General features: G+C 41.6%; 1 protein-coding gene and 1 long non-coding RNA gene across 2 annotated transcripts in view; one reads left to right on the forward strand and one right to left on the reverse strand.

Moving 5' to 3' along the window:
• LOC120869370 overlaps window positions 1-775 on the reverse strand; it is a 54,234-nt gene extending 53,459 nt beyond the window's left edge. The window contains exon 1 of the long non-coding RNA XR_005722533.1: window positions 563-775. This is a non-coding gene — a long non-coding RNA (uncharacterized LOC120869370). The remainder of the gene's footprint in view (window positions 1-562) is intronic.
• A 190-nt stretch (window positions 776-965) lies between these two features.
• RAB22A (RAB22A, member RAS oncogene family) overlaps window positions 966-13,622 on the forward strand; it is a 52,644-nt gene continuing 39,987 nt past the window's right edge. Inside the window, exons 1-2 of the mRNA XM_040248660.1 lie at window positions 966-1,249; window positions 2,245-2,324. Of these exons, the coding sequence (XP_040104594.1) occupies window positions 1,214-1,249; window positions 2,245-2,324 (116 nt within the window). The 5' untranslated portion in view covers window positions 966-1,213. The remainder of the gene's footprint in view (window positions 1,250-2,244; window positions 2,325-13,622) is intronic.

Here is a 13,622-nt window from a genome sequence, read left to right on the forward strand (position 1 = left end):
TCTAAAGGAGAGGGCAGGAAGGTACAGGAGGGAGACCCATCCGAGAAAGGCGGGTACCAGTGGGCTCCTCAGGATGAAACAGGGCTGGGCTTGTGGCCAAGACACTGGAGAAGTCTGTGCGAGTCTGTGGCCGGCCACATGGAGAGCCGGACCTCCCAAACTCCCCGGCATTCTGAAAAGTCCTGGGGGACAACTGGAGACCCTGGCTGGAAGCCCCCCGACCCCGGAGGGGACCACGCCTCCTCCCACCGGGAATCGCCAGGATGAACCAAGGACTAGCTCTCCCGGGCCACAGCAGGAGAAGGAGGAGGAAGAGAAAGTAACAGGAAGTCAGAAGTTTTCCAACAACAAAAATCCTCCCTACGGCGGGGAGGGCTCCCTGTCCTCGGCCGCCCCGCCCAGTGAGGAGGGACCGCCACAAGTGATCAAGGCAATTGGGGGTCCCCCTAGTCTGGTTCCAACACGAAGAGCCCAGCCTGTAGATCCCACACCCGGCTTCTGAGCACCCCTAATTCTGCGAGAAGTTCCCAGGGAGGGGCGGGATGCCCCAACTGTTACTTACAATCGTCTAAGTCATCCTGCAAGTCCACAAAGTACAGGGGCATCTCTGAAAACCAAGAGACACACAAGGAGTTACGAGGGGGCTGCGGCAGGTGGGCTCAGGGACGGGCGGGGGGGGTCCTCGGGCCTCGTGGGGTGGTTCCGGCTGAAGGGGAGGGGGGCGCCCCAGGAGCTGGACCCCATTCACCCGCCATCTTGGGATGACCTGGAGGCGGGGCCGGCGCCCGAGGGGCGGGGCCTGAGGGGATAAGGGCGGGGCATATGGCGAAGTGTCCCGCCCCCTCAGTGCCAGCCCCGCCCCCGAGCCCGGGCCTCCCCGCGAGCCTCGCTGCGCCGGCCGGCCCCGCCCTCTCGGCGAAGGTGGCTGCCGAAGTGGGCGGGGAGGTCAGGTGACCCGGCCGGCGTCCCAAGATGGCGGCTGCGGTGGCGCCCGGGAACCCGCGGCACCCTGCGGGCTGCTAAGACGGGCCCCGCGCGGCTGGCGACGGACGGGCCGGGCCGAGGGCCAGCGAACGGGCGGCCGCCGCCTCTCCGCGCCCCGCGGCCGGGGCTAGGCCGTGCGGCGGCGGCGCCGGGGGATGCTCGTGCTGGGCCGGGCCTCTCCCTTCTCAACTTAGGGCGGCGGCGGGCCCGCGCCCCTGGCTCCCAGGCCATGGCGCTGAGGGAGCTCAAAGTGTGTCTGCTGGGGGTGAGTGGCGGCGGGCCGACCGGGAGGGCCGCGGGAGGCCGGGCGGGCCGCAGACCCGAGCGTGCCCACGTCCCCTCCGCCCCTTCCCCCAGACTGGGTGCGGGACACCGCCTACCTGCCCAGACCCTCGCTTCGGTCCCCTGGGCCGTCCCGCCCACCTGGCCGCACCCTCCTGAAGGATTTGCTGTCGGTAGGGTTCACCCTTGTCCCTCCCTGGTGCCCAGGGACTCTTCCTGCCCCCCAAAGGGTGAGGAGTCCTCCCTGCCCTCCCATTGCTTCTGGGTTAAGAGCAGTCTTAAATAGTTTCCCCAGGTACTGGTTAGGAGTTGGCCAAGGCTTGCAAAGTAAGACTAGGAACAGGTCTTTATGTTTTACAAGCAGCATTAGTCTGCTTTCCTGTCTGCTTGGTGTTTTTGAACTTGTGGAATATCCCTGATACTTCATGCAGATTTACCTTCCTGGGGCGGGAGTGGGGACATTCAAATCAGAAAGCCCCCAAAACTGGTTTGAAGCTTGAGCTTCCTAACTTGTCAAGGCAACTTTGCGATTTCAGAGCATACTTTCTGAAGTTGATGCTCTCTTACCAGAGTTGCTGCTTTAAAGACTGAGAAAGATTTCAATAACTAGTCTTACCCCTTCCCAGATTGGGTGGGGCTGGGATGTATCAGGAATTACTCAGAAGTAGTTCAAGAGTTCATTCTTAACATAGACTTGTTAGAGAGCAATTGAGTTTGTCACTTTGCACACTACGCAGAAACTTGGGGTCTTTCAGAAGATCCTCACATCTTTTGTAAACTCAGATATCCTCTCCTACAATACATTTTGAAATCTTTATCATTACTCCACTGAATTTTTATGAAAACCTCCTTTACGTTTCTTTAAAATTCACCTATCCAGGATGATTTTTCCAAAATCCTGAACTTAGGGCACAAGGCAGTTTTTGTTAAGTGCCAGCAAGTAACTTTTTCTTCTTAACCTCTCTCATTGTATTTCAGGATACAGGTGTGGGTAAATCAAGTATTGTGTGGCGGTTCGTGGAAGACAGTTTTGATCCAAACATCAACCCAACAATAGGGTAAGAGATTATGTTTACTGAATATGCATCTAAAGGTGTACTGAAAAGTCCTTTCAAACAAAGATGTGTTACAAGGGTAGGCATCCCCATTCTAAAAGCTAGTGAATTTGGAGACAGTGATTACCATCATCTCTAGAAGAACTTGAAACAGTAGAGCAAGGATTGATGTGTTTTAGGAAAATCATCTTTTAACTTGTGAGGAGTGAAAACTTGAAAGTGAAAGTATGGAATTAAAGTTTCACTTACTAGAATATACATAGAGCCTTCGATCTGTGAATAGGAACAGCAAATTTCACCTTGAAGTAAGGCAGAAGAAAAGAGGTCGTAATGCTTTTTTTCCCTGGCATGTCAACTAAAAGATACTTGGCTTTAGCTCTAAAAGATAGATGGCTTTAGCTCTTCCTGAAAAATAGTTTGGAGTCTGAACCCTTCTCACACATTTCAGCACTGTGGCTGCACATTCCAGCAGCAGTGATGAATTAACAGAGTAATATCAAAATGTAAGCCTTTTGGAGGTATCTGGTTCATAGGAAAAGTGAAACTGACTGGCTATAGGTTTTTGACTCTAAACTTTTCAGGCTGTTTAAATATCATACTGTTAATACTTCCTCTGTGAGAAGTTGTGTTTTGTGTCTTTTAATACTCTTGTTAAGCTTATAAAACTAGGTAGCTGCTGTGCAAAGCCTTACCCGATTGGTTGTTTCCACTTAAAGAACAATTCTGTTCTGCCTAATTGGGAAATAATTCACAGCGTGCACGTCCACATTTGAAGGCGTCAAGATGAAACAACCACTGACTCTCTGAAATTCAAGTGACTTTGAATGTTCTTCAGGAAAGGACTGGGCGTGTCTGCACGTGTAACGTGTGAACTCATCCTCCTCTAGGCCTGCCTGTCACTACCTGCGTGGGAAAGTGAAGGGACAGGAAGTGACAGGCCCTGCTGCTGCCTCAGGGAGTGACACACCTCACACTAGTCAGCGCCCCAGACCCCACCGCCAGCTTGGTTAGAGGTGCTGCCTCACCAGAGAAGAGGGGGTGCTGAGGGTCTCTCTGGTGCTCACACGGAGGTCCGTGGCCCTGTCCTGGGTGGCCAGTCCTCCCCGTTTGACCGCGCACCCAGTCCCCAAGCCCAGCTGTCTTCCCCGTTTAGTCTGGGTAAATGTCTCACGGGCAAGAGTGATGTGAGGCTTTCCCATCATCTCCTCCACCCTTCCCTGTTTCTCTGTCCTTGGCATGTGTCTTCCTCCTTCACGATCAACCCCACGCATGCCTGAGCTCAGGAGCAACCCCCGACTCCTTCCCCAGCCCTGCCTACAGACCTCTTCCCCTGAGACAGGGCCATTCCCCAGGCCTGCTGGGCAAATTGGGGGCTCTGGAACAAGAGCTTACTGCTTCTTCAGCCCTCTGCCAACCATCCCACCCCCCTGCTCTGCTGAAATCACCTTCCCTCAGGACCTGCTTCTGTCTCACTGACAAAGCCAAGGGCTGTTTCCTTTCATTATTGCTCATCCAGTGCCGGCTGTATGCCAGATGCTAGCCTGGGTGCTGGCCATTTGGAACAGGGCTCAGCAGACCCTGGCCTTTTGGCCCACTTCTCGATTCAAAGATAAAGCCTTACTGAGACACAGCATACCTGTTCATTTACATGTGGTCTCCATTGCTTTCCGGCTCCAGGGCAGAGTTGAATAGCTGTGACTGAGACCCCATGGTCCACAAAGCCCAGAGTATTTATTATTTAGAGCTTTTCAGGAAAAGTTGACCAGCCCCTCCTGCCCTCAGGTACCTGCAAGAAAGAGAGAGACACTGTGTAACCAAAGCACAGAAAGTGAGTTCTTTGGCCATTTTCTGTGCTCTGAAGGAGGAATGTGGAGGCCCTGCGAGAGCATGTAGCCAGGGCCTGACCCTGGCCCAGGGCTCTGCCAGTTCCCAAGGTGCCTTGCGGTGAAAGTATGAGGCACTTAGAAGCCCTGACATCTCAATATTGATAAATGAATAGATTATATTTCAGAAGATAGTTTAGAGACAAAAGTTTCTGAAGAGTGGAAGGTAGCTGTTGGTGGTGTTGAGGGTGGTGAGTAGCATGGGGGACAGGGCATGCTGGATGGGCGGCCCGGAGGCTGGACAGGCTGCAGGCCCAGGCCACGGGTGTTCTTTCCCTGTGTGCTCGCTTGCTCTTCAGTCTTCTGCCTGCCCCTCCTCCTCTGCTGAGTTCACACCTGTAGGTCTTCCTCACGCGTCCTGCCTGACTCCTCTGTGCCTTTCCCAAACATATAGGGGCTCTGCATATGTGTGACTAAGCTCAGGAGCTCCCCATCAGAGGCCTAGCCCTCTGCGCCTCTTTCCATGGACCTTGTGGTAGAGAAAAGGACCAACATGTCCTCAGGTACTCAAGCCAGAACCCTGGGCATCCTTTCTAGATCCCCTCCTACTGTCCCTTCTCCTCCCTGAGAGAGGGACAGTATTGCTGATTCTTGATCCCTTCTCTTCTCCCCTACCCGATCCCCCAATTTTATGCATTATCTAGTGCTTTTTTTCTTGGGAGATGGAAACTTAGTAATCCTGCTTCTCTTACCTCTCCCTGCTTCATTTGCTCTCCTCCTTCCGTGTTTTCATTAAAACTCTAGCACTGAGCGGCAACTCCCTGAAGCCAACATGAGTCACTTGCTCCTGTCCAGGACTCCTGAATATCCTTTCATCCCTGTTACTTTGTTGACTTCTAGATCTTCATTTTCCCTGGTGGTGGTCCAGACATGGACACTGCCACCTACCAGCTGGTTAACTCTGAATCTGTTTCCCCATCAGCAAAATCGAAGTAATAACTGGCACCAACTCTGTATGAGATACTTCTTTTCAAATGTTCAGCTAAGTGCCAGGGATACTGGGGCTCAATACATGATAGCGTTGTTTTTAAAATATTTAGATCTTCTTAAAACCTTTCAAAATTACTTCTACCAAAGTAATGTGTGTGTGGTTTTTTTCTGTAATAGCGAGGCTTATACGTTAAGTATTAACAGTTCCCTGGTCCACTCTGACTCACTCCCAAGAGGCATCTACTTTTGTGATGGTTTTAGCTGTTTTTTTATGATCTTTCCTCCAGATTTTTTCGTTAACATGCATATACTGCTAATTCTTGATCCCTTCTCTTCTCCCCTACCCCATCTCCCAATTTTAGGCATTTTCTAGTGCTTGTTTTCTTGGGAGATGGAAACTTAGTAATCCTGCTTCTCTTACCTCTCCCTGCTTCATTTGCCCTCCTCCTTCCGTGTTTCCATTACAGCTCTAGCACTGAGCGGCAGTGTAGCGTTTAGACTGCAAGATCTCCAGCCAGTCTAGCTGCCTTCACATCCCAGATCTAACACATAGTTGCTCTGTGGCCTTGAGCAAAGTATTTAACCTCTTTGTGAATAAATTTGCACATTGGGGATAATTAGTTGCCTCTAATTATAGAGTTGTGAAAATCAAGTTAAAATAGGTAAAAATTGCTTAGAATGGTACTTTCATATGGTAAGGGTTTGTTATTTCTTAGCAACTGATATTTTTTGATAAACTTCTAACACTCCAGTACTCTTGCCTGGAAAATCCCATGGACGGAGGAGCATGGTAGGCTGCAGTCCATGGAGTCGCTAAGAGTCGGGCACGGCTGAGCGACTTCACTTTCATGCATTGGAGAAGGAAATGGCAACCCACTCCAGTGTTCTTGCCTGGAGAATCCCAGGGACGGGGGAGCCTGGTGGGCTGCAGTCCATGGGGTCACACAGAGTCGGACAGACTGAAGCGACTTAGCAGCAGCAGCAGCAACTGATATTTTTTGATAAACTTCTAACACTATAGTTTCTTAAACTGTATTTAAATGGAATTAGTAGATATTGTTTTGTATCTGCTTGTTTTATTCATACTTTGTAAGGTTCATCTATGTCATTTCATGTAATGATACTTTATTCTTTTTCATCTCTGTACAGTGAGTATCCCATTGGATAAATACACTAAATACACCAGTTTATTCTACTGTCAGAATTATGGTTGTTTCTAGTCAGGGTTTGGGAATTGGCAGGGGAATTCCTGGCTCAGAAGGAATATGTATCTTAACTCTAGTAGATGTCTTCTGAAGTATTGTGTCAGTTTATGTTCCTGCCAGCAGTGTTTGGGAGTTCCGGTTGCTTCATGTCCCCTACAACATTAGCTGTCATCAGTCTCAATTTAGCTGTGTTGGAGGATTGGTGGTACTGCCTTATTCTGGTTTTAATTCCTGTTTCCCATAAGACTACAGCTACTGAACACATTTTCATATCTTCATTGGTCACCTGGATACGTTGCCTGTTTGAGAATCTTGTTCATTTTTCTGTTGAGTTGTTAGTCATATTCTCATTGACTTATGGGTGTGATGTATTCTGGATATTGTAGATTCTGTGGTCATTTGTTGCATCTGACTATTGCAGATACTTTCTCTCACTCTGTGACTATCCTTTTCACTCTCTGGATCTTGTAATGAAGGATTGTTACTTTTAATATATACATTTGATCACTTTCAATGAAAGATATTATGTTAGTGCTTTTTATGTCCTTTTAATAAACTTTGATTTACCAAAGTCATGAAAATACACTCCTGTTATCCTATAGAAATTTTGTTTTGCTTCTCAGATTTAGATTTAATTTTTACCTAGGATTAATTTTTGTATGAGATGTAAAATTAGGTTGTGGGGGATTGTCTTTTTTTTTTTCTTTTTTTCTTTTAATTCTAGCAGAGATTTACATCTCACTTTTTTTTTTTAAAGATTATCCATAATTCACTGTTGTGTACCGAGAGCTGTGATTGTCGTAAATTGATCATCTGTATTTCTAGTGCACTTTTTATGGATTTTTTTTTTTATTGTATCCCATTGATCTGTGTTTTAGTTTTTTTGTAATTTTATTTATTTGTTTTTATTTTTGACTATGCTGGATCTTTGTTGCCTCCTGGGCTTTTCTCTAGTTCCGGCAGGCAAGGACTACTCTCCAGTTGCGATGCACAGGCTCTCTTTGCAGTGGCTTCTCTTGTTGTGGAGCACAGGCTCCGGGGTGTGTGGGCTTCAGTAGTTGCAGTACATGGGCTCATTAGTTGCGGTTCCCTGGCTGTAGAGCACAGGCTCAGTAGTTGTGGTGCACGGGCTTAGTTGCTCTGCAGCATGTGGGATCTTCCCTGACCAGGGATTAAACTCTTGTCTCCTGCATTGGCTGGCAGAGTCTTAGCTGCTGAGCCACCAGGTAAGCCCTGATCTGTGTTTTTAATTGACTTACTCAAGTATAGTTTACATACAATAAAATGCACCCATTTTTAGTGAACATGTTGATGAATTCTGACAAATTGGGGAAGGAAATGGCAACCCACTCCAGTGCTCTTGCCTGGAAAATCCCATGGACGGAGGAGCCTGGTAGGCTGCAGTCCATGGGGTTGCTAAGGGTCGGACACGACTGAGTGACTTCACTTTCACTTTTCACTTTCATGCATTGGAGAAGGAAATGGCAACCTACTCCAGTGTTATTGCCTGGAGAATCCCATGGACGGGGGAGCCTGGTGGGCTGCAGTCCATGGGGTTGCTAAGGGTCGGACATGACTGAGCGACTTCACTTTCAGTTCCTTTAATAGTTGTAGGCCTATTCATTTCTTCCTGAGTAAGTTTTGGTATTAATAGTTTGTGTCTTGCAAAGAATTTGTCCATTGTTTTGGTCTTTTAATTTACTGGCATAAAGTTGTTCATAATATTCCTCTACTATCATTTTAATGTCATTAGAATCTGTCTAGCTATTTTAATGGTCTTCTCAAAGAACCAGTTTTTTATTATATTAATATTTCACAGTTTTTTCCCACTTTTCTTTTTCATTGATCTTTGCTTTTATCTTCATTTTTTCCCTTCCTTTTCTTATTTTGACTTAATTTCTTCTTCTTTAGTTTTTTAAAGTGGAAGCTTAGAATATTGACTTTTAAGGCTTTTTACATGTATGCAATTAGAACTATAAATTTGTCTGTAAGTACTGGTTTGGGTGAAATATCATAGATTTTGATGATTGTATTTTCATTTTCATTTAGTTCAAAGTATTTCTTTCCCTTGTGACTTATTAGTTGTTTGGAAGTATGTTTTCTAACTTCCAATTATTTGGGAATTTTCCATAAATTTTCAACTACTATGATTTGTGGTTTAAATCCATTGGATCAGAGGACGTAACTCATTAAATTATTTCACACCTTTTTACATTTAACGCTTATTTTATGGCCTAGCATGTGATCTTCATGAATGTTCCATGTTTAGCAGAAAAGAATATGTTCTGCTGCTGTAAATGTGTTCTGTAAATGTTAAACAATCAGCTTGACTAATAGCACTGTTCCTTTCCTCTGTATACTTAACTCATTTTTTCCCCCTCATTTGCAGGGAAAGGGGTGTTTGAAATCCAACCCTAATTGAAGATTTCTCTAGTTCTGGTTTTAGTTTAATCAATTTTGGTTGATATGTTTTGAAGCTCTTACTATTGAGCATATCTATTAATACATTTTTTTTATTTTTATTTTTACTTTATTTTGCTTTACAATTCTGTATTGGTCTTGCCACAAACATTTTATTGTTTTTATTCTTGATAGCATGACCCTTTTGCTATCATGAAATGTCCCTCTTTTTCCCTGGCAACAGTCCTGATTCTGAATTCTTCTCGGTATTATATGAATACACACTCTTCAGCTCCGTGTTGATTAGTGTTTGCATATCTTTTCCCATCCATTTACATTCAGCCTATTTCTATCTTTATATCTAAAGTGAGTTTTTGCAGATAGCATTGTGGGTCTCACGTTTTGTTTTGTTTTGTTTTTAAAGTTTTATGTATATTTTTATTAATGTAAAACAAACTGAACTAAAACAAACACAAAAAACAAACAAAAATCTTAGAGAGCTATGAATAGAATCAATTATTCTTAAATGGAACCAGGTCAAATTAAAGAAAATTACAGAATCCTGCTCAAAAGTCAAGATTGAAATAAGCATTCTTCTTACCACTGAGGTTAACCAATATTGTGTTCAAGGTTCCAGTCAAGATAAATGAACCTAAGAAATATATGATAGCTTCAAATATTGTAAAGAAAGGAAGTATTTACATTCTCAGGTAAGGGTCTCATGTTTTAATTGGAGTAGTTGCACCAGCCGTCTAATACAGTTAGTTGTAGGTAGCTGCATGTGACTGGTAGCTGCATGTGACTATCTGAACTTAAGTAAAAATTTTAACTTGAGTTCCTTGGTCACACTAACTACCATTCAGGTTCTCCTTGTGGAAGGCTCTGTTGTACAGTACTGGTTTAGACCATTTTTATTTTTTATAGCTATCAATATGGTTTGGCTTAAAACTACCATCTTGCTGTATTTTTCTACTTGCCCCTTATTAATGGTTCCATTTTATCTCTGCTACTGGCTTTTTAGCTCTACCTCTTCTGTTGTTTTAGTGGTTGTGCTTTGATTTACAATATACTTCTTTATCATTCTTCCTTCAAATAATAGACAGTTTCACATATAGTATAAGAACCTTACAGGAGTATGCTTTCATTTCTCCTTGCTGATCCATAGTGTTATTATTGTCATATATTTTGCTTCTGCATCTTATAAAATCCACAGTACAGTTGTTTTTTTGGTTTGGGGGTTTTTTTGCCTTAGTCAGTGATCTTTGAAAGAAACTATTAGTCCTTTTTTTTCGTCCTTGTCCCAGTGTCACAGTTTCTTAATTCCTCTATCTGTGTAATAAGTCTCTCTGTCCAGTGGCATGAGTACTTCTGTGTTATTCTTCAATAATTTCTTGGCTATTCTTGGCCTGTTATATTTCCATGTGAACATTAGTGTTCTCTTTTTTCATACCAACTCACTAATTCCCATTGTGTTTTTGATTGACATTTCATTGAATTTATAGATTGGTTTGGAGAGAAATGACATCTATATGATATTGCATCTCTAATATATGAATATAGAAATGTATTCTTCCATTTGTTAGGCTTTTTTAATTTTTCCTGAGCATTTTTTCTGCTTTTCTGTTTAGTGGACTGGTACATCTTTCGTCAGATTTTATCCAACTGGTTTGATGTTTCAATGTAGTTTTCTGCTGTTTTTGTGCTAAATGGTATTGCTTTGAAGTCTTTATTTCTAATCCTTAAACTTTTTGTATCTTTTATTGAGTTGAGTAGGATCTCTAGTTCAGTTTTCAATAGAAATGATCATACTGGATATTCTAATCCTAGCAGGTAAGCTTTCACTATTATGCCACTAAATATGTTTGCTGTAGGGTTTTTATACACACACCTTAGCATATTACAGAGTGTCTTTTTTTAATCATATGCTGGAGTTTTTTGTTATTTTTTTCTTTAAGTGTGAAGTGTGGATGGAGATTTTTATTCATTTATTGGCTTGATTGTGTAATTATTCTTTTATGCTATTAATATGGTAAATTGTTGAATTTTCATGGAATAAATCCACTTATATTGTGATATATTATTCTTTTTGCATATCACTGGCTTTAATTTACTCTTTTTTAGAACTTCCATGTATGTTTATGAGTAAGATTGTCATGAAGTATCCCTTTCTGTAATGTACATGTCAGGTTTGGTATGAAAGTTTTGCTTTCTTGATGAAACTATTAATAGTTGAGAAGCTCTTTTATAAAAGAGTTTGTAAAAAAAAAAAATGCTGCTATGACTTTTAAATGATTAGCAAAATGCATGTGGGCTTTGAGTTGTCCTTGTGTAATAGGGTTTAAGAAGTCAATTTCGTTCATAGTTGTAAGGTTATTCATTTTCAGGTTTTCTATTTCTTGCTTTGATTTTGATAGATTCTGGTTTGTTTGTTTAAGAATTTTGACTATTTTCATATACTTCTCTCAATTTATTGGCAAAAAGATGTTAACATTTTATTCTGTTTACATTTTACACATATCCCTTTTACATTTCTGATACTGGTTTTGCCTTTGATGAACTCTACAGTCTTTCTTCTTTATTTCATTAATCCATGCTCCTATTCTTTATAGTTTCTGTCCTGTTCAACATGCTAATTTTTTCTAAATTCTTGAGATAGATAGTTATATAATTGATTTTCACTCCTTATTTTCAGTTGCAATCCTTGTTTTAAAACCATAGTCATCGCTTTTACCAGATCAAACTAGTTTTTATAAAATATCATTTCAGTCATTCATTTCAAAATATTTTCAAGTTTCTATTATGATTTCATCTTTGATCCAAACATAATTTAGATGTGTTTGTTGAATCCCAAATATAGGGAAATTTTCTAGTTAATATTTTTAGTGATTACTGCATAATTGCATTGAAATTAGCGAACATATTTAAACCCTTTATTACTGATACAATTTGCAATTTGCCTGGCATATGTTGATTTTGGTAAGTGTTTCATATGTGTTTGAAAAGATGGCATACTTTATCTGTTTTGCAGCTGCATTAAGTACTTAACAAATCTAGAATCCTATATCTTACTACAGTACAAACCTTAGCTCTGGCAATGCACTTTGCCTTGAGGTCTAATTGTGACTGTTAATATAACAGTACTATTTCCTGTGGTCAGTATTTGCGTGGCGCATCTTTGTCTCTCTTTGTTTTTTAACCTTTCTGTATCTTTTTACTTAAGGTGGGTTTCTTGTAAGCAGCTCATGATTTGAATTTGATAATATTATATATGTTCCTTATAACCACCCCTAATCAAGATCCAGAGATTTTCATCATCTCAGAAGTTTGTTTCTGTGAGTCCCACTCCCCATAAGTGGCAACTGTGCTGACTTCAGTCACTGTGGATTAATTTGCCTGTTCTTCAATTTTACTTAAATGAAATAATACAGAATGCACTCTTTGGTGTCCTATTTCTTCCCCATAAAACAATGTTTCAGAGATTTAACCATATTGTTGTATGTATCATAATATTTTTTTTTTAATTGGTGACTGATGCTCTCCTATGTGAATAGGTAACTGTTTGTTTACCCATTCTCCTGGTTATGGACATCCAGGTTGTTTCCAGTTTGGGGCTATTATGAATATAGTACTGTGATCATTCTTTTACAACTCTTTTTGTGGTCATAGGTTTTCATTTCCTTTGGGTAAATAACTAGGAGTAGAATTTCTAGTTCATAGGAAAGGTGCATTTATATAACTTAGTATGAAGTTGTCAACTTGGATGTATCATTTTACCCTCCCACCTGCAGTGTACAGAAGTCCAGTTGCCCTACATCCTCACCAGTACTTGTCTTTTTAACTTCAGTTTTTCTAGTGGATATAAAATGGTATCTCATTGTGCTTTTAATCTGCATTTCCCAGATGACTATTAATATTAAGCATTTTTGCATGTGTTTCTTTGTCATTCACTATGAAGTCACTACTCAAGTCTTTTGCCCATTTTTCTTAGTTTTTGCCTTATTTCTTACAGACGTGTAGAAATTCTTTACATATTACAAATAGAACTCTTGTCAGATATATTTATTGTGAATATTTTCCTGCATTCCGTGGCTTGCCTTTTCATTTTCTTAATGATGTCTTCTAATGAGGAGTTTTAATTTTAATGAAGTCCATATTATCAATTGGTCTTCCTGGGTTCATGCTTTTTTTGGTCCTCTAAACAAACACTGCTTGCCCTAAGTTCTCAAAGATGTTCTCCTATGTTTCATCATAGCTTTAGCTTTACTTTTAGTTCTTTTAGCTTTAGTTTTAGTTCTTTGATCCATCTCAGATGAATTTTTCTGTATTCTGTGAAGTAGAGGTAAGATTCATTATTTTCTGATGTAATTATCCAGTTGTCCCAGCATCATTTGTTGAAAGCCTTTCTATCCCCATTGAGTAGCCTTGGCATCTTAATAAATCATAATATTGAGTCTTCTGATCCGTGAACATGGTGTCTTTCTCCATTTACTTAGGTCTCCTTTAGTTTGTCTCTGCATTGTTTTGTATTCAATGCAGGAGTCTTAAAAAAGTGTTTTTGTTGAAAAATCTTGCCTAAGTATTAATGTTTTTTAAACTACTGTAAATGGAATTGTATTTTTATCTGCAGTTTTTTGTAGAAACACCATTGAATTTCACATGTTTACCTTGTATACTTTAATACTGTTAAATTCACCTTTTTCTGATAACTGTTTTGTAGAGTCCTTACAATTTTTTACATCCATAATTATGTTGTCTGAGAATAAAGTCAGTTTGCCTTCTTTTCCTTTTAATTTTTTCAATACCATGCTGCATTGTCTCGAACAACCATATTGAATAAAACTAGTGAACAATATCCTTGCCTTTTCCCAGTCTTAGTGGGAGAG

The sequence above is a fragment of the Oryx dammah genome, unplaced genomic scaffold (assembly GCF_014754425.2).
Source record: "Oryx dammah isolate SB20612 unplaced genomic scaffold, SCBI_Odam_1.1 HiC_scaffold_10, whole genome shotgun sequence".
Classification (NCBI taxonomy): Eukaryota; Metazoa; Chordata; class Mammalia; order Artiodactyla; family Bovidae; genus Oryx; species Oryx dammah.